The sequence below is a fragment of the Macrobrachium rosenbergii genome, chromosome 7 (assembly GCF_040412425.1).
Source record: "Macrobrachium rosenbergii isolate ZJJX-2024 chromosome 7, ASM4041242v1, whole genome shotgun sequence".
NCBI lineage: Eukaryota > Metazoa > Arthropoda > Malacostraca > Decapoda > Palaemonidae > Macrobrachium > Macrobrachium rosenbergii.
In genome coordinates, this window is record NC_089747.1 from 26,037,501 (window position 1) to 26,060,000 (window position 22,500).

Sequence of the window (22,500 nt, forward strand, 5' to 3'; positions counted from 1 at the left end):
ATCCAGGTATTACTGCTGTGACTGTCCCTTTTATCCAGGTATTACTGTGGTGACTGTCCCATTTATCCAGGTATTACTGTGGTGACTGTCCCTTTTATCCTTGTATTACTGTGGTGACTGTTCTTATTATCCAGGTATTGCTGTAGTGACTGTCCCATTTATCCAGGTATCACTGTGGTGACTGTCCCCTTCATTCAGGTATTACTGTGGCGACTGTCCATTTTATCCAGGTATTACTGTGGTGACTCTCCATTTTATCAAGACATTACTGTGGTGACTGTCCCATTTATCCAGGTATTACTGTGGTGAATGTCCCTTTTAGTGACCGTCCCATTTATCCAGGTATTACTGTGGTGACTATCCCATTTATCCTTGCATTACTGTGGTGACTGTCCCATTTATCCAGGTATTACTGTGGTGACTATCCATTGAATCCAGACATACTGTGGTGACCGTCCCATATATCCAGACATTACTGTGGTGACTGTCCATTTTATCCAGACATTACTGTGGTGACTGTCCCATTTATCCAGGTATTACTGTGGTGACTATCCATTGTATCCAGACATACTGTGGTGACCGTCCCATTTATCCAGACATTACTGTGGTGACTGTCCATTTTATCCAGACATTACTGTGGTGACTGTCCCATTTATCCAGACATTACTGTGTTGACTCGTCATTTTATTCAGACATTACTGTGGTGGCTGTCCCTTTTATCCAGGTATTACTATGATGAATGTCCCATTTATCCGGGTATTTCTGTGGTGACTGTCCCATTTATCCAGGTATTACTGTACTGACTGTTCCATTTATCCAGGTATTACTGTGGTGACTGTCCATTTTATCCAGACATTACCGTGGTGACTGTCCCATTTATCCAGACATTACTGTGGTGACTATCCATTTTATCCAGACATTACTGTGGTGACTGTCCCTTTTATCCAGACATTACCATGGTGACTGTCCCATTTATCCAGACATTACTGTGGTGACTGTCCATTTTATCCAGACATTACTGTGGTGACTGTCCCATTTATCCAGACATTACTGTGGTGACTCGTCATTTTATCCAGACATTACTGTGGTGGCTGTCCCTTTTATCCAGGTATTACTATGATGAATGTCCCATTTATCCGGGTATTTCTGTGGTGACTGTCCCATTTATCCAGGTATTACTGTACTGACTGTTCCATTTATCCAGGTATTACTGTGGTGACTGTCCATTTTATCCAGATATTACCGTGGGGACTGTCCCATTTATCTAGATATTACTGATTACTGTGGTGACTGTCCATTTTATCCAGACATTACTGTGATGACTGTCCCATTTATCCAGACATTACTGTGGTGACTGTTCATTTTATCCAGATATTTCTGTGGTGACTGTCCCATTTATCCAGACATTACTGTGGTGACTGTCCATTTTATCCAGACATTACTGTGGTGACTGTCCCATTAGTGACTGTCCCATTTATCCAGACATTACTGTGGTGACTGTCCATTTTATCCAGACATTACTTTGGTGACTGTCCCATTTACCCAGACATTACTGTGGTGACTGTCCATTTTATCCAGACATTACTATGGTGACTGTCCCTTCTATCCAGGTATTACTGAGCTGTCTGTCCCTTTTGCCCAGGTATTACTGTGGTGACTGTTCCTTTTATCCAGGTATTACTATGGTGACTGTCCCTTTTATCCTTGTATTACTGTGGTGACTGTTCTTATTATCCAGGTATTACTGTAGTGACTGTCCCATTTATCCAGGTATTACTGTGGTGACTGTCCCCTTTATTCAGGTATTACTGTGGTGACTGTCCATTTTATCCAGGTATTGCTGTGGTGACTCTCCATTTTATCCAGACATTACTGTGGTGATTGTCCCATTTATCCAGGTATTACTGTGGTGACTGTCCCTTTTATTCAGGTATTACTGTGGTGACCATCCCATTTATCCAGGTATTACTGTGGTGACTATCCCATTTATCCTTGCATTACTGTGGTGACTGTCCCATTTATCCAGGTATTACTGTGGTGACAGTCCATTTTATCCAAATATTACTGTGGTGCTGTCCCATTTATCCAGGTATTACTGTGGTGACTATCCATTGTATCCAGACATACTGTGGTGACAGTCCATTTTATCCAGACATTACTGTGGTGACTGTCCATTTTATCCAGACATTACTGTGGTGACTGTCCCATTTATCCAGACATTACTGTGGTGACTCGTCTTTTTATCCAGACATTACTGTGGTGGCTGTCCCTTTTATCCAGGTATTACTATGATGAATGTCCCATTTATCCGGGTATTTCTGTGGTGACTGTCCAATTTATCCAGGTATTACTGTACTGACTGTTCCATTTATCCAGGTATTACTGTGGTGACTGTCCCTTTTATCCAGACATTACCATGGTGAATGTTCCATTTATCCAGACACTACTGTAGTGACTGTTCATTTTATCCAGACATTACTGTGGTGACTGTCCATTTTATCCAGACATTACCATGGTGACTGTCCCATTTATCCAGACATTACTGTGGTGACTCTCATTTTATCCAGACATTACTGTGGTGGCTGTCCCTTTTATCCAGGTACTACTGTAATGAATGTCCCATTTATCCTGGTATTTCTGTGGTGACTGTCCCCTTCATCCAGGAATTACTGTACTGACTGTCCCATTTATCCAGGTATTACTGTGGTGACTGTTCATTTTATACAGACATTACCGTGGTGACTGTCCCATTTATCCAGACATTACTGTGGTGACCGTCCATTTTATCCAGATATTACTGTGGTGACTGTCCCATTTATCCAGACATTACTGTGGTGACTGTCCATTTTATCCAGACATTACTGTGGTGACTGTCCCATTGGTGACTGTCCCATTTATCCAGACATTACTGTGGTGACTGTCCATTTTATCCAGACATTACTATGGTGACTGACCCATTTATCCAGACATTACTATGGTGACTGTCCATTTTATCCAGACATTACTGTGGTGACTGTCCCTTTTATCCAGGTATTACTGAGCTGTCTGTCCCTTTTGTCCAGGTGTTACTGTGGTGACTGTTCCTTTTATCCAGGTATTACTGTGGCGACCGTCACTTTTATCCAGATATTACTGTAGTGACTGTATCATTTGCCCAGGTATTACTGTGGTGATTGTCCCATTTATCCAGGTGTTACCCTGCTGACTTTCCCATTAATCCAAAGTTAAGTATACCTTAGTTTTACCAGACCACTGAGCTGATTAACAGCTCTCCTAGGGCTGGCCCGAAGGATTAGACTTATTTTACGTGGCTAAGAACCAATTGGTTACTTTTAGCAACGGGACCTACAGCTTATTGTGGAATCCGAACCACATTGCCAGCCAGAAATGAATTTCTATCACCAGAAATAAATTCCTCTAACTCTTCATCAGCCGGCCGTGGGAATTGAACTCCGGCCCATCGAATGACAGTCTGAAGCTCAACCGGTTCGGCCAACAAAGGGCTTCCCATTAATCCAAGTAATACTGTACTAACTCTCCCATTTCTCCAGATATTACTGTGGTGACTGTCCCTTTTATCCAGGTATTACTGTGGTGACTTTCCCATTAATGCAAGTATTGCTGTTCTGACTGTCCTATTTATCCAAGTATTACTCTGCTGACTGTCCCTTTTATCCAGGTATTACTCTGCTGACTTTCCCATTAATGCAAGTATTACTGTACTGACTGTCCCATTTATCCAGGTATTACTGTGGTGACTGTCCCTTTTATCCAGGTATTACTCTGCTGACTTTCCCATTAATGCAAGTATTACTGTACTGACTGTCCCATTTATCCAGGTATTACTGTGGTGACTTGTCCCAATTATCCAGGTATTACTGTGCTGTCTGTCCCTTTTATCCAGGTATTACCCTGCTGACTTTCCCATTAATGATTACTGTGCTGACTGTCCCGTTTATCCAGGTATTACTGTGCTGACTGTCCCTTTTATCCAGCTATTACTGTGCTGACTGTCCCTTTTATCCAGGTATTACTCTGCTGACTTTCCCATTAATACAAGTATTGCTGTACTGACTTTCCCATTTATCCAGGTATTACTGTGGTGACTAATCCCATTTATCCAGGTATTACTGTGATGTCTGTCCCTTTTATCCAGGTATTATTCTGCTGATTTTCCCATTAATGCAAGTATTGCTGTACTGAATGTCCCATTTATCCAGGTATTACTGTGGTGACTGTCCCATTTATTCAGGTATTACCGTGCCGTCTGTCCCTTTTACCCAGGTATTACTCTGGAGACTGTCCCTATTATCCAGGTATTAATCTGTTGACTTTCCCATTAATGCAAGTATTACTGTATTGACTGTCCCATTTATCCAGGTATTACTGTGGTGACTAGTCCCCTTTATCCAGGTATTACTGTGCTGTCTGTCTCTTTTATCCCGGTATTACTGTGCTGACTGTCCATTTTATCCCGGTATTACTGTGCTGACTGTCCATTTTATCCAGGTATTGCTGTGATGATTGTCTCAACCCTGATACAGAATTATTAATCACAGGAATGGAAAGCCTTTTCAATAATATATTTCTGTGGTATCGAGTACATGAAATAATGTATGATAAACCCGTAGAGTTTATTTACTACATAAGTTACAAAAGTTAGGGGAAAGTGGGGTGGGGGATGGGGGAAGGGAAGGGAAGAGAGTATGTGTTTGAAACCTACCCTATTATGTAAGCTGGGTCAAATGATGGCCACGTGCCAAATTCTGTCTAGATCGGTTGAGCGGTTCGGTTTCTATAGCGCACTAACATACAAATATACTAACATTCACTTTTATTTATGATATATATATATATATATATATATATATATATATATATATATATATATATATATATACAGGATTGTGCTCAACTAATTTCATTCTCAAAATTACCTCGACATATAACTTTAAAGTTTCGTACTTACATTAATGTGAAAACCTCATGGTAGTGGCCTCTTATGGCCTGAATCTGATGAATAGCCTAATGCACCATTTTTCCATTCATGACAAATTTTATTAAGACAAAATTTGACATAAATCTCAGATGCAATTGTTACGAAGGCTGTTGGCATACTTTCATCGACCTGTGTACAAATTTCACTGGGGTTAAAATAATGTTCAGAAATGTGTGATTTTCTAATGGGTCTTCTGCATAAGTCAAAAATTTCAAAGAACTTAAGCTAGTAAGTGTGCAGTTTATTTGACCAACAACATTTTTTCTTCATGATTCTTTTTAACTTTCTATAAGGCAGCACAGCGACCCTCAACATCTTTATCTGAATTGCATAATTGGACGTTGGATTCTTTATCCAAATCACTTCCATTGATCTCATTCAACTGACTTTTGATCCACAACCATGGTCTCTCTCTGTCTCTCTGGCTTTCTGGCTGCCAGTCTCCCTCAAGCAGCCCCCTCAGTCTGCAAGGACGAACTTCTATTACCTCCCCCTTTCTCGTCGACTTGTTACTTTGATAAGTTTTTTCTCCGACTGTCAGGGAAACGTCAAGGTGCAAAGACTGCAGAGGTATGAGTATGGGGCACTTTAAGTCTTCCCTGACATATTATTTAGCTGACTGGTGTGAAGAAATGTGATAAAAGAAGCCACAAAAGGCACTGAGCCTTCCGTTCTGTATTAAAGGTCCTCGGCAAGCATTTTACTGTAGTTAGAATTAGCTCTCTTTCTCTCTCTCTCTCTCTCTCTCTCTCTCTCTCTCTCTCTCTTATATATATATATATATATATATATATATATATATATATATATATATATATATATATATATATATATATATATATATATATATATATATATATATATATATATATGTAAATATATAATATATATATATATATATGTATATATATATATATATATATGCATGTCTGTTTTTCTGTGTCTTCCGCAACGATTTTCCAATGAAATAGGCAACACGGAAGTAACTCTGTCCAGCTTTTCTGTGTTAAAAAATATGGATACTTTTCTGAAAGGAAAAGGTGTTCATCTATAAGAAGAGTGAGGCATCTTGGGAGACAGAGTGAAATGCGACGGAACACGACAAACGATGTAATACTAACATATTAATATGTAATCAAGAACCAACTGAGAGAGAGAGAGAGAGAGAGAGAGAGAGAGAGAGAGAGAGAGAGAGAGAGAGAGAGAGAGAGATGCCCCGCGGTTCTCAAATAGATCAGGTATGATGATTCCTCCGTCGGTTTTGGTAATATCCGAAATCCAATTACTCTTTAGATGAGAGTCGAGGAGTCTCTCTTCTCAAGCTGTTCGTCGCTCTAATCTAGTTACGATGAAACGTGGTTGGTTAGTACACACACACACACACACACATTTATCTACTCCTTTTTCTTAGTGGAGAGGGAATAGGTTTCTTTAACTCTATATTGTTATGGGAATCGGACGTGCTAGAATTTTGACTAGTAACACGAACTAGAAACCTTTCTAGTAGAATTTGGAATTTCAACTTCCCAATATCTGAATATAGGCTTTCTGCCAAGGGAGAACTGGAAGCCTGCGATATCCCCATCACGACCACAACCGACCCATAACCAAGGAAATACATTGAATATTGAATATTTTCTGTAGGCTTGCAGAATTATTTTTTTTGACTAAAGTAATGGATCATCAGCTAAGTACGTCATAAAGCAAAGAATGCTATAAAATAAGAAAAATAAAGCTGTAGGAAGAGGGGAAAAGAAAGAGAGCAAGTATTGAATTGAATAGAATTGAATATATAGAGTTTAGGCCAAAGGCCAGGCACTGGGACCTATGAGGTCATTCAGAGCTGAAACGGAAATTGACAGTAAAAGGTTTGAAAGGTGTAACGGGAGGAAAACGTCGCAGTAGCACTATGAATCAATTGTTAGGGGAGGGTGGAAAGTAAGATGGAAGAAAGAGAATATGAATGGAGGTACAGTAAAAGGAACGAAAGGGGTTGCGGCTAGGGGCCGAAGGCACGCTGCAAAGAATCTAAACTAATGCCTTCAGTGCACCGCATGAGGTGCACTGACGGCACTAACCCCCTACCGGGGAGAGGAAGTATTGTCACTTTTGGCTCAGGGTATTCTCTCTTCGCCTTGACACACCTCTTCTGCCGCACTCTTACCGCCACCACAAACGCTAAGGCAACTAACCATGCACCCATTGATATCTACGAATTGCAAATTGAATACTCAGCACAAAACGAAGAACTTGACACTGATTTCCTGATGGTGGCCGGTAATAAAGTCACATGCAAAACAGTCACAGAAAAAAGTCACAGGTGAAAAAGTCACAGGAAAAAAGTCACAATTTTGGCTAGGAAAAAAGTCACAGGAAATGCCACGTTAATTTATGGCGGCAATTAAGGCAATTAAAGTAATTAAACAGAAAATAATTTGGATCGTTCCTAGATAGTGACCCCAAGGGTTTTCAGGGGTCGTTATCTAGGACTAACATTTCTTGGGTGTCATTACCTTTATGATATTTACAATCTTTTGCTCATGTTTTTAGGGAAATCCCCAACGGGCTTGTACTAAACATGCAGCAAAGGTGGAACCATGGATACATACCGGGTTAAAACCCTTGGGGGTCACTATCTAGGAATGATTAATGTGACTTTTTCCTGTGACTTTTTATCCCGTTACTTTTTTATGTGACTTTTTTCCTGTGATTTTTTTGCCTGGATTCATTCTGATGACGTCAAGTGGACCACTCAATTCCCAGCACTTGAGAGGCAGATGACGTCATCCACTATAAATTTCGGAAAACTTCAGTGTATCATTCTGAATTTTTCTTGTTTTTTTCCATGTCTGAATATTCTACAGTAATGTACAAGTACTCTACTTTAAAGGAAACTTAAAACAGCATTATATTATGGGAAATGTGTTTGCAGCCAGTAATAAGCAAATATAAATAAATAAATAAAACATTATCATTCTCTTTATTGGCCAGAGTGTACTTTTCCCCAGAAGAATTTTCGGAGATCTCGAACTTTCAAAGGGTTAATATGCATGCTTATTATTTAGTTGGTAGGTTCTGTTTTGGCAGGTGGGCAACAGTTAACCGCAGTTCAACATTTGATGTCCATATTAAAGAGTAAACTGGTAGTTCATGTGATAAGTGAACTGCGGTTCACTTGTCACGCACATGGTACAAATAAAAATCGCTCGATTCTTTATAGGGAATTTAGCTTTAAATCAAGATTTCACACAAAAACGTCCACAGATACACACAGAATTTAAAATATGTGAATGAGCATACATTTCCAGCAACAAGGACAAAGTTGATGAGTCAATCGGCATGAAACTCATCACACTCTCCATTTTGGTTTCTCAAGAGTCTCTAGATGCAGCTGGTCCCTTTCAAAAGCCAAATATCTATCTATCTGTAATAATATTATCCGAATTTATCTTGTTTGTCCTTCCCCGGCTGACAGTAGGGGAGACATGACACACCCACCCATCCACCCCCTGCAAACCGGTTTGTCCGTCCCGGGGGGTGCGGAGTAGGTAGGGGATCGGGAGTGTAGGGGGGACAGCAGCGCCGGGTTCCAGCGTGCGTAGTGCACGCCAAAAAGCTCCTAATATAATATGCCGCAAGAATGTTATATCCTACTGCAAGTTTACATATATAGACAGGAACTGAAAGGGGAACGTTCAATAACACCATTTTACCTGTTTTTTCCTCCGGAATGCTTGCTCTTATGGTAAAAATTCAGTGGCTCTCGCTAATAGCAATGTGTAAGCCTTTCACAGTCTCCTAATTACAGCAATAACTCCCACCTGACATCTGCAAGTTTGGCTCTTTCTCACTTTCTCGATTCTGATCGCGTATCTTGACGACTTTTGGGATCAAAGGAAACTGGAGATCAGCAGGAAGTTCATCGGAGTTCGATGCAGTTAGTCGCGGTTGCGGAGAAATAATCGTCCACAAGTCACCGATTATTGTAAAAAAAAAATAATCGTAGTAGCGCCTAAATTTTGCTTAGCCGGATCGTGGCGGTGCCCTTGGGGTCGTAAATGGTTTGTGTCTTTTATTCCGACAAGACTAAACGCCTTGGCTGGATTTTTTTTGTGTCTTTAAGGTAGGTCGGATTTCATTTGTTTTGCTGAGGTATTCAGAGTGCAGCTACTCTTATCGACAGAGATCTGTTCAACTACTACTGAACCTCATATCATAGTCTTATTGTTCATGGAGTACAAAGTTAAATTGAAGAACATCGTTCAGCTGAAAAGTTTCGACACGACACGAATACATAAAAATATTACCATTTATCTTTCTTTAGAAAGCCAGATTGCTTTTGATTGCACAGTGAATCTCTCTCTCCCTCTCTCTCTCTCTCTCTCTCTCTCTCTCTCTCTCTCTCTCTCTCTCTCTGCTCTAGTGTGTATTTGTTAAGTCCTTACAGTTCTCAGCGGAACACATCGTGAAATAAACTTCGTTGTAGTACACGATATACACCAATGTTTTACTTATTTTCATGGTCTTCAAGTATTCTCTCTTTATTATCTATTATATTTAATTCGCTTTCAGTGCTCAGTTATTTTTCACCTTTATGTCCTCATTCTTACACTCACACCAACATATTTACCTTTTGGATACTTTTCACAAATTCTAGGGAGTTCCTTCACTCCTGCATTTGCAACAGTTGAGTTGACAGGAACGGAATGAAAACTTGGGAGACGGGATAGCCTTTACATGGATCATGACTGAAGAGGGTAGCAATTCTAGACACGCAATAAGGGAATCGAGGGAAATGGTGAGGGTGCGGCATAAGTTTTGTACGGGATGCAAATTCCTGAGATGTATGCTAGTATTGCACTGGCCCCGGTTTTTTGTCATGCCCCTAGATTAGGTTAGGTTAGGCTGGGTTAGGTTAGGAAACATAATGAGATTATTTTCATGAAAATTCTACGGTTAGTTTTTAAGATATGGCGTCCCACTTTTTTCTGGGAAAGGTCCCGGTACCCGGTTACATCTCGGGAAAATGCCAACGGGATCGTAGTGGAATCGTAGGTGACTGACAAGTATTTCGTACCAATTATTAGCTCTTGGGCGAGACCATAATGAGAATTAGATTGTCTGAATGTTTTACAGTAGCGTCTTGACTTGCACATTTATATAAAACAGAGCAACCATTGATTGCAGCATTTAACTGAACAGAACATAAAATTCGGACATTCGATCCACGGATATTGATTATCATGTAAATTCTGAAATATATTTTCATTAATCACAAAGATGACTTTTTGTATATTTAGAAATGGGATTGTGTTGTTTACTACTTTTTCTCCTAACTGAAAACATAACGCTATCTCATTATATTTGCTTACTCAGTAAGCAGTAAAATAAAAACTATAATATTTAGCATTACATTCCAAAATCAAGGATTATATTGAATTTCTTCATTTTCTTTTTCTCATGATAAATAAAAGTCTATTAAGGATTTTCCAGAAGACAGAAAACAGCCCTCATATTTTTCTATTATAGAATTTTTTCTAGATTTCTTACAATATTTTCAGGCCAAAAATGACTTTTAGTTGATTCTGAAAAATATTGTGTAACATTTCGATTTGATATACAGAAAATGTACTTTAATAATGGCAATAACTCCTTCTAGTGATCTTACTTTTGCCTGCCAATTAGCAACAGGCTAAAGTTTATTCAGAATTTAAGGAAAGTAGGCTAAGTGTCAGATATATATGGCCCAAGATTTTGATGGTAATTTATATCGATTTTCCCTGATTGTTTTTGGGAAGCTTCACAACTTGAATGATTTCCCGGTCAAATGAGCAACTAAATTATGAGTGTTGTTCATTCTTAGAACAAAGTTTCTTCAATCATTTGACTATAAAAAAACACGATCCTTGAATGCGAGAGGGCATTAGTACATAGGTTATGCGATAAAATTTGTTCTGTTATTTACTGTAGGATCATCATATTTAATTTTCTTTTCATTGATGATGTTTCAATCAACTATAAATAATAACTCTTCTTTTTTCTCCCTAGCCTCGGCTACCACTCTTGAGATAAGACAAGGAGTGACAAGCGATGACTACTTGTTGGAAAAAATCGAGGGAGAAGACCTGAAACGGACCCAAGAACACGTGGTGGCAGTGGACACAGGGTTCTATGTCAGACTGAGAGGCTTCTTCAACAAGGACTCTAAATTGGCAATAGTCTACTCATCCTTCAGCTACCTGGGTAGTAAGTGCCGGCAATTTCGTGTTTTACCACTGTGCTTGCGTACACACACACATACACACACGCACATACACACACACATATATATACATACATACATATATATATATATATATATATATATATATATATATATATATATATATATATATAAATAAAATTTTTATCACATAAGCTGGTTATTTTTTATATTCACAAATATTAAGCCATGATTATCGCTCATTATCGATTTTACTAAACTATGGAATAACTTACACCCAAAGGGAATTAAAAGGGATAAGTGATTATGTCCTGGTAGGATTTCGAATCTGTGCCTTTGGTGTACATTAGAAACAACGATAAACATTCGACTCGAACCGCTCAGCTATCAAGAAAAATAGAATTTGAGGGCGACACTGCTACACATACTCCTGTCTAATTCAGGTTCTGTACTCAGAATCGATTTAAGCCCATCTCCATCGTGATAACAGTTTGTAAGATTGTTACGCTAAGCTCATTAAGAATTGTTGTCACATACACTCGTGACTATTTTATATTCACGAATTCTAAGCCACAGATATCGTTTAATACTGGATTCACTGTGGTAATAACTTACACCCCAAAAAATCATAATAAGATTCTTCAGCCCCCGTACAAGATTCGAACTTTGACCTTGATAACCAGGTGGCTGAGGTGGACTGTTTAGCCTTAATTTTAAACCTAAGGCACGGATTTGAATCCTGGCTGAAGCAGAAACGGTTTACTTGTGTGTAAGTTATTATCAAGGTATAGTGTATCAATATTTAACAATATTCGTGGATACATTACATGTATATATGTATATAATATACATACACACACACACTTTAATATATATATATATATATATATATATATATATATATATATATATATATATATATATATATGTATATATATATGTATATATATATATATAAATATATATATATATATATATATATATATATATATATATATATATATATATATATATATATATATATATGGAGGTCATATAGCTGTGGGTTCCATAGTAGTTGTCAAGGGGCATTCAGGAAAAGGCATACGTATGTCAAACCACAGTTGATTCTTGCCGACGGCGTTTCGCAATGTACCATTGCATCATCAAAACTAAACTGAGCTAAAAAGAAGTTTCTTTTAACTCAGTTTAGACTTGATAATGCAATGTGCGAAACACCAACGGCAAGAACAAACTGTGATTTGATAGGCGTATACCTTTTCTTGGGTCCTCCCTTTATATATATATATATATATATATATATATATATATATATATATATATATATATATATATATATATACATGTAAAAATGTGTGTCTGTTGTACCTATAAACGAACACACACACACACACACACACACATATATATATATATATATATATATATATATATATATATATATATATATATATATATATATATATATATATATATATACAGACTTAATGTCATAGCCAGTGCACGTATAAACCGCCATAAAAAAACTAAGTTTAAGGAAATGCAAGTAAATATTTCCAAATAGAAATTAAAGAGAACCATATTAAAAAATATAGAAAAAGTTTTTTTAACACAATTTTATTAAAATGCACTAAAAAGTAAAAAATAATTTCTGGAGACCACCAAGATTTTCTAACATTTAATCATGTCTACAAAAATAAGAGTGTTGGCACCAAACATGTTTGGCGCCCACCCTTTTATTTTTGTAGACATAATTAAAAGTAAGAAAATCCCGGTGTCTCAAAAAATTGTTTTGTACATTTTAGTGCATTTTAATAAAAGCGTGTCTTAAAAAAATTCTTTTTATATTTTTTTATTTTACACATTTTAGTCTTTGCCTTTATTAACTTGTTCTACCTAGTCAGAGAAGGTATGAAAAATCCGAAGATTTTCATACAAATCCTGAGAGACTGGGAGATGTCATTGTAGGGTCACTAGAGGTCACTGCTGACCTACTGATCATGTATGGTTGTATTGTCACCAAGACTGAGTAACCATGCAAAATTTCAAGCCCACTGGATGAAGGGAACATTCGATAATTGAGTTACAAGATTTGACCCAGACAAACAGATAAAAAGGCAAGCTAAATAAAAACGTAGAAAAAGAGAATATAACGTAGTGCAACTAAAAGAAAGGAGTCCAGCTCAGCTGAAACAGTTTTACCAACGATATTTTCAAAACAGTAGGCTCTCTCTGGGTCTCAAAGATTTGCATTTTCACGCAACAACTCAATATTATTCGTGGATGATCGTGGGAAATCTCTTATTGCCTATTTTTTTGTAACTGGGAATCAAGCCTAGACATCAGTTTTCTACAGTAGTTGAGCATCGCAGGGTTGATGCTACACTTATTGTGAAGATGTCTATAATGGCCTTCTGATAGCCAAGAGACTGTCTGCTATATTTGTAGATGTCTCAGCTTATCAGAGAATTTACCTTTTCTGTTATAGGCTCAAGACAACTTGGAGGAATCTAAAACTTATCTTTGGAAACCGGAAACATCATGAAAGATTTTAGCAGCATGGGACAAGTCTGTAACAGGGCAATGAAAAATTGTATCAAAATTGTCGTATAAATAATGAACTTCTAATATTTAAGGGCCCCTCCATAAAGGAAGACGATTCTGGAATCAACCATCAAATCCTCCAAAAATAACACGAATTTGTCAGAAGGGAGCTGAAAAGAAGATAATATTATGATGGTGTAAGCTCTCCTGAATCCACTTATTGAAGATTTAATATATACCCAGGCTGACTGCCAGATAACCATAGCCATACAAGTCCCAGGTCAAAACGTTACCCACCAAATCATCTATTATTAAGATCACACACCCGGAAGAAAGCAAACCTGAATGAAATACCTTTATATAGAAGATTATATTACCACTCAATCCTAAATGCATTTATCATCGTAATCATCATCACCTTTGCCTCCAATGCCATGTGATGCAAAGGGCCTCTGTGAAAATCTGCGACTTATGTCTTCCTGTGGCTTATCTTCCACGAATCACCACTTAACTGCAGCCTCCCTTAACATATTTCTCATCCAAGTGGGGCTAGGTATTCCAACTATTCTGATGCTGAGAGGAACCCAGCTGACACTATCACAGACTATTCTCCCAGGGGTTGTGTTAAAGGCATGGCTAAGCCATCTCAGTCTCCCTTTCAGCTCCTTATCTAGCGAGTCAGGAGAGTGGCTCTAGGCGGGGCCAGGTCTCCTACCTCAGGGGGTACACATATCACCATCTCCTTAGCGCCCAGCGGAACACCAACCCCAGTCTACCCCCACGCCCAACGAATAACGGTTATGGCAGGAGGAGAACAGGGAACAAGGAATATCCTTGGCTTTGTACCGAAGTATACTCGAAGCAAAAAGCAGCTCGGTACCCTCAGCGGCACTGTTTTCCGAATGGAGGAAAGGTTTTTCCCTTTATTGGGGTTATTAAAGCTGTGTGCTTTAATAGCCCAAAGAAGAGTGCAAATCCTACGTAAGAGTGGAAATTCAATTCTCTCATTCAATTATCAGTTATATATATATATATATATATATATATATATATATATATATATATATATATATATATATATATACACACATATACGCACACACACATATATAGATGTATATATATATATATATAATATATATGTATATATATATATATATATATATATATATATATATATACACTGTATATGTGTGTATATATATGTATATATATATATATATATATATATATATATATATATATATATATATATATATATATATATATATTTGTATGTGTGTGGGGTATTAACTGATAAATACTTATCTGTATGTTTATCTTTATCTCACTATTTGGTCCTTTTCCCATTTCCAAACTGACATTTTTTTCTGGGAATGATCAGTGTGCAAGTTCCTTGTATCTTGATTTTTTTTTATTTTAAGAAGGTATGTTTAATAAAAAATATAATTACCTTTACCTCTTTTTCAGGTTGCTACTCCATGACTGACCTGATGTGTCACAACCACAGGTGCATTCCTAAAATGCTCAGGTGTGACGGATTTGACCACTGTGGTGACAACAGCGACGAGCCTGCCTCGTGCTATGTAGGAGCCGGTTCCAAAGGGCTGACACCAGAAGATGCTGCGTGGTGGTACCAACACACCCCTAATTACTACTTTCCGCCAAAATCGTCCTTCCTAGGAGGTCAACATGGATGGTCTGGTGTACTGCTTCTAACTTCACTGATAAGTAAGTTCAGTTTCAAACACATGTAGGTATTTACATCCAGTCAAAATTGTTGAGGTAATGCAAGACCATCCAGGAAGGCTGAATGTCATATTCAATATGAAAAGCTCTTCGTATTCAAAATCAGGTGATTGTTTTTCAGTTTTCGCTTTATAGTAAGTTTTTACTTTTGACCTGTATTTCATCTGATCATATCTTATTTTCAGCATCTTCAATTGTGAGCCGAGTTTTATAAAAACAATGTTAGATTTGTTAAACTCTCTTTGTGAGGTTATGTTTCAACATTCTTTTTTTTTTTTTTAGCAGGTTTGCTTAATATTATATTACTAAAAATCACCAGAATTAAGTGACACATTTCCACCAACTTGAGTAATGTAGCTTGATAGTGCTGACACATCCTTTTTTATTTTGAAAAATATAAATTCTTCCATAAGCTAGAAACCCCATTTGCTTTCAATTCAAGAATAAATTTGTACAAACATATTAATATGAAAACGAGTTTCAAATTAATGACAACTGATAAATTTTAATTTGCGAGGGAAGAAAAATACAACAAATTTATATGGATATATTCTCATTCACTATTTAATACCAGAGAAATATTGTGAATTATATTCTAGCCGTAGTATGTTCAGAATTGGCTTATGGGAAAGCTGAATTCACATCTTCAAGTATACTTTGGATTTTCCAATATGCCCTTTTTTACAAAAGCCACGTTTCTATGGATGCCGAAGAATATGAACCATATAGAAAAATGTTATCTACAGTTTCTGTGGCCATGAAAAACATCCTTTAGTAATTGCAGTTTCTCAAGAATCAAAGAATATGAATAAGTTGTTAGGAAAGAGGAAACCACATTAGCCGCAATAATCTCAGATTCTAAGTTTGCAATGGAATGCCGGAGATTTTGGGTGCTATTTTTCAGCACTAATGATATTAAAGTTTTGATAATAACTGTGGTATTGTTGACTTCTGTTCACTTACGCCATGGATTTTCCACATTTCTGTACCTATCCCTCATTTATAGTCATGGTCTTAATGTTGCCTTAGTGGATAATCTAGACCCGAAGCCCTATGGGTCATACCAGGCAACTGACTGACATCTGGTGACGCCTGTCTAGCACCCTCCGACCACTTTTTAGCTCCATGAAGTAGACATAATCGTACTAAATCCCGCCCCCGCCCCCAGACATCAAGTAACTGACTTTCTCAGGTGATGCACCTTCGCCATCAAAGAGAATACATATTGGCATCAAAATCACTGGTCCGCTGGTATAGTGGTCAATGTCGTGGCATGCCACTCAAATGTGGCGGTTGCTCATCTCCCCCAGGCCGATGACAAATCACTGGCTCTGTATCACTATCGGTTACTGCTGTAGTGTTGGGTCTGCCGTGGGAGGTTGAAACCAACATTCTTTGGAAGCTGGAATTTCAAGTCAATGGCCCTGTGTGCTTATTCCATGTGAATAGGTTTCATTTACTGAAATAATAATAATAATTTAAATAATAATCCGGTGCCATATTGCCACTGACTTCTGGTGACAAACATCCATCTCACCAGTCCACCCATTGATTCCCAACTGACACCCAAAATTTACTGGATTATATTCCACTTTCCAGACCAGAGGGTAGAAAATATCAAATCTAGCATGCCCCTTGCTGCACATAGCTCGCTGACACTTTTCCATAAAACATTTCCTTTGAAGAAAGAGTCTTGCTCATAACAGTACTCGACTCCAGCAGCAATTTTTCAGTTGCTTTTCTGAGCAATCTCCATCGATGTATTTGGCCATGTATTGCCTGTCTCTACAAATGTTCCCCAATCAAGAGATCAAGGGTGAATCACTCCCTAAGCCACAACTGATGGGGTCTCGAAATAAGTCGCCTTCTGTTTCGTTTATTTTTGTGTATTCGAGCCGTTAATCACCATTGTCGTAACAAATACATTTGTTTAAGACCCCTCAGGAACCTTATGTCGTTGAGTAGTTATTGTTAAATACCGGGCATCCATTTTTCTCTCGTGACACGTGTACTACTTTGGGCTTAGATTTTGTTGACTGTAAGTTCCAGATCTGTGGAACTGCGAAAGTATATCATGATTACGTGGACGAAATGTAAAATTATTATTAATACTATTTGTTACTAGGTAGGAAATATTTCCCATAAAATACGATGTGCATAAATCTGGAATGATTTTAAATTTCACACGCTTCCACACACAGAATATGTATTTTTCCATAGTTTTAAATTGTCTATTTTTTAAACCCAGGTAGACTTCATGCCTGTGTAAAAACAAAATTCGTAGTCTATGTTGACATTAATTTCTGAAGATGCTATGAGTATTTCCACTGAATGGTAAGAAACTGTTGTAATGGTCTCATTTTTGTTATAATTACGTTTATGTATAACAACAAGATCTTTCAATTTATTAATGTTCTCAAAGTAATTCATTGTGTATAGAAAACATAGACAATACCATATCATTGTTTAGATACTAGGTCTTGTAACATATGAACGAGAAAAATAATTGAGTGATTGTCTTATGTTAATCTGTTATCACATCAACGATGGCATTTGACGCCGGGAATAATTAGTTGTTAGACGTAGATATGCAATCTTTAAATAAAATGGTATATGCCTTTGGGGTTAAGGAATGCTTCACACACTTCGGCTTTCATTGATTCTTTATCAACCGTAATTTATCCTTTGCTTAGTTAGGTGCATTTTCCAGGCCAATTATCTGTCTTGTCTTTTTTATCCTTATAAAAGTAAGACATATATCTACATTTAACATTTTTGCTCTTGGTTTTAAGGCTGTCAGTCTGTGTTATGTCCAGTAGGTGTTATTATCTCATAGGTTTACAGAGGCGTCAGTTGAGGGAAAAAAGCAACAGCTGGATTTATCCATTACTGATGAGAACTGCTCCTAACATTAACGTCTACATATTAGTGCAGCAGATTGCTGTAAAAATCGTTCAGATAGTGAAACAAGCATGAAATTTGGCACAAACATTCCTAAGACTACGCTCTCTTAGAAAAGGGCGCTGGCCACCTGAAAATCCAAGATGGCGGCTATTTTTCAAAATGGCCGCCATCTATGTTGAGATTCACTGGTTTGGGAGCATCTATTGGATGGAATATGCCAGTTTTTTTTTAAACCTCGACTTTTAGGTTATAAAATGTTCCATACCACACATTTTATTGAAAACCCTTACTAAATGAATTGTAACCAAGATGGCGTACAAAATGGTTGCCATAAAAGTTTTTCTATCCACAGCGCTAGCAGACATAGAGACCAACTGTTTTTATTTAATGGTATATTCATGTGATCAGACAGTTTAACTAATATGCTATTTTCAACTGAAATAGTAATGGTATGGTCACATACAACATTGTGTCTAAGACTGTAACCATAAAAAGAAAAGAAGAAAATACGGACTAAAACGCAACCAATCTATGTATAGGTCTCTCAACCTACACCTTTGAAAAATTCGAGGATAAGAAGGTAGGCATAGCATGACACGTTGGATGCTCAAGCTAGATTATCTACTGAAGAGAGGGCAATATTTATCTAGACTTCACATTTGCAAGTGCACAGAGCTGTGCAGGGAAGACCCAGCTTGTAGCACTTGCACCTTTCCCGACAGCCTGCTTTGCATCCACATTTGGTAAGCTGTTGGCAACTCTTGGCTAAGGGCGAGTTGGTTGTCCAGAGGACTTGCCATGCTTCACCAGACTTTGCCATCCCCACTCAGCAGGGTTCTCTGGCTGTGGCTGACACTGGGTGGCCTGCCCCACACACAACCAGCCTGGTACGCAGCACGCTTGGTGTGTTGGAGGAGAGCTCCCTGGTTGGTGGAATGGCCTCATATGCCCTTTGTTTTCTGGCAAACATATCAAGTCTAGCCTCATCCACAGTGCCAGCAGTGCTGGATCTTTCATACATAAGTATGACAAACCTCTCCAGGACCTTCAGGTCACTCTCTTCCACTCTGAGAGGGTAGTGACTCAGTTTGGAGAACACAGTGGAGGCCTCTGGAAAGATGTTCCATGTCTGCCAGGCGGTCTTCTTGCCCTTGCTCCGGAAGGCTGACACTGTATCACAGCCTGTGAACGCATGGAAGAAGAGCATGCCATTCACCTTCTCCTGGCCCAGAGAGTTGCACAGGTCATGCACAGCAATCCAGCGCAGGCTCTGGCCTTGGCCAAATGCCACCCATAGCTTCTCTAGCCCTAGATTGTGGAGAGTGGAGAAAGCACTGACTGCAACGACAAGAACATCTGTGTCATTTGCTTTAACCGTGATGGTCTTGGCTCCATGTTCTGTGGCATATTTGGCATGGAGAAAGATGCGGTGTCAGCTTCCTCATGAGAGCACTTTTTCCAGTCCCTGAAGACTAGCCTCACATGAGTGCTGAGGACAGCAGACCCTTTCGTGGCAATGACAACATTTGTGGCAGACATCTGGGCAACTTTGTCTGCCAGGAACTGGAACAACTCTGTCTTGTTGGCATCGTGTCTTAGGAAATTGCGCCAGTTGGATGGAATTGTGTTCTTGTCTGTCACCTTGCGCCTTCCTCCTTGACCACGTTGGAGCCTGGTCTCAGCTTTGAGGCTGGATGTATTGTCCAACCACTGCCATGAAGAAGAGTACCAAGAGATGTCATTGCTGCCATCTCAATGTGCAGACCACCAAACATTACCAGATACTTGTCTTCGCCATACTGATCAGGCCACTGCCACTGCACCTGCTTTGCTACGGCATAGATTGGCTGATCAGCTGTGATTATGGGTATCTGGCCAGGGTTCAGAAAATCAGTGACATCCTGCACTTTCTGCATCACGTGTTTGATCGTAGCAACAGAATGAGCCTGATCACGCAGGAGGAGGAAGCAATGAAGTTATGGTTACTTCAAATTCTGGGCTTCTCTTCATTGAAGCGTGATGAGCTGACCACGTCAGATTCACTGCATCATCTATTTCCTGGGTGACTATGACCTTGTCCTAGCCACTGATACTCCAGTGCAAGCTGTGGCCCCAAGATATCTGTGGGTGGCTTTGGTATTGCAGTGTTTGGTGGCACAGGGTTCTTTGTTTGAAAGGAAGCTGGTGAGATGTTTGTGAATGTGTCCGGCAATTCAGGCACCGACCTCACTTTCTCAGGTGCAAACTTTGGTTGCTGTCTTTCCTATCCAGTGTTCTCCTTGGTGGGGTGCTGAAATATGGAGATGCTAGTTCCATGGAAGGAGGTAGTGGCAGTAGTTGCAGATGGGTTGTGGTCGATGTTGTCCATCACTGCAGTGGTGAACAACCCTTTTCGCAGTACTGGGGACAGACCACACCCTCCTCCACATATTTGCTAACTGTGGCATCTCTAACTGTGCAGAGACCTCCAGTACTCTGTCATAAGAGATACTGAGGCCATACTGATGTAGCATTTCAACCAGGTTTCTCTTCCTGGTTTTGGCATAGACTGAGAGTCCCATGTAGACTGGGAATGGTGTTTCTCTGTCTTTGGAGTGTCTATGAGTTGTTGCTCCTCTTTGTATCAGGAGTAGCAGTTGAACTGCATGAGCTGTGCAATGGCCTGGTCTGACTTTGATGCTCCAAATCGTAACTGTGACTTGATGTCGGGCCCCATGCTCAACCATCCCTACAAACTGGAGCAGGAGAGAGAGGCACAGAATTTCGTACACAAGCCTCAGAAAATGTGCCATCAAACCGTGACTGATGATCAAGTATAGACTTTCTGAGAATATTTGCTGCTTTAGCAATGATAACTGCCTCTGAAAGATCAGATGATTGAGCAAGTGCTTTTCCCACATCCTTTTGAAATGCAAGTAATACATCTCTGCCAGATTTATGAGCCTCAAGTTCTGGAATTTCTGCCAGAAGTTTGTCTTTGAGTCTCGTGGAATTTACACTTGGTGACTCTACACCTAATTGTTCCAGACGTTGTTGGTAGAGGTGGCAAATATCTGCCAGCCGAAATGTGACTGGATCATCTGAACAAAGGTTGTTTTCAACAATGTATGTCATCAGTTCTGACAGAACTAGTGGATACACATCTGATTCTGACTCAGTGCTACCTTGGTCTTTCTCAAGGCTCCTCAGGTAGGACCTTTTTCTGTTGTAGAGGCACAAAGACAGGCATGGTGATACTTAAACTCCTGTGCAATGACATCCCCACCAGTCAACTTAGCAAGGAGCTTGCCATCACTAAGTATCTCTGCACATTCACGCAATTTCAAGTCAAGGCCCTTAGTACTAGCCTGTCTGAGATCAGATGCAGGTGCCACTTTCTCACAGAAAATGCAAACTTCATTGTCATGACTGGTTCGGCGCAGTTTTGCACGACTAGTCTCAGTGTTGCTGGTCTGGTGATTGGATTGTCGCTTTCTTGCACGGTCCAGTTTAGTGTTGTTAAACAACAAGCGACAGTTCACATGGTATTTTGCTGCATTTTTCCTGAGAGTGGCCTCTATGCCATCACCTTCATCCAGCCTTGCTGGATCCATTATCAGTGGCATTTCATTAATTTCACTGAACATGGGAATGTTCCTTGCCAGCATTGTGTACCCATCATGGTCTAGGACATGATGACTTGGAGGTGATGTCAAGTGCTCACCTCTTTTGTCCTTCTGACAAAGACAACACAAACTCCAGTTTGTTTTTCTACTGCTCAATATTGGATTGGCATCACATTCTGCCATGATTTCACTTTTGATTAAGGCCGAGGGTTTATCCTTTACCACCTTAAACAAAGCACACATTCCTGTATGGGATTCAACTAGGTTCGGTCTCCCTACACCTAGCCCGATCATTCATCCAGTGCCATTTAAGTCCCGTGTGATCTGTACACCATCCGGGTAAGTACATGAACCATCATGTACAGCCCCCATACCTTTGGCTCGGCTCTCCCGCGCTGGCACATCCTGTCTATTCAGGTGCGGCTATCTAACTATAGCTGGTCTGGGGCTGTTAGAAAGCATTTGGGACACTAAAC

General features: G+C 39.1%; 1 protein-coding gene across 5 annotated transcripts in view; it reads left to right on the forward strand.

The window, feature by feature from the left end:
* The window catches only part of Culd (CUB and LDLa domain), a 99,802-nt gene that overhangs the window by 59,520 nt on the left and 17,782 nt on the right, over positions 1-22,500 (forward strand). For 3 of the 5 annotated variants that reach the window (XM_067106844.1, XM_067106842.1, XM_067106841.1), the window contains 2 exons: positions 11,048-11,245; positions 15,237-15,497. In XM_067106844.1, the coding sequence (XP_066962945.1) occupies positions 11,048-11,245; positions 15,237-15,497 (459 nt within the window). The remainder of the gene's footprint in view (positions 1-11,047; positions 11,246-15,236; positions 15,498-22,500) is intronic. The other 2 variants (XM_067106843.1, XM_067106845.1) reach the window with 1 other exon arrangement.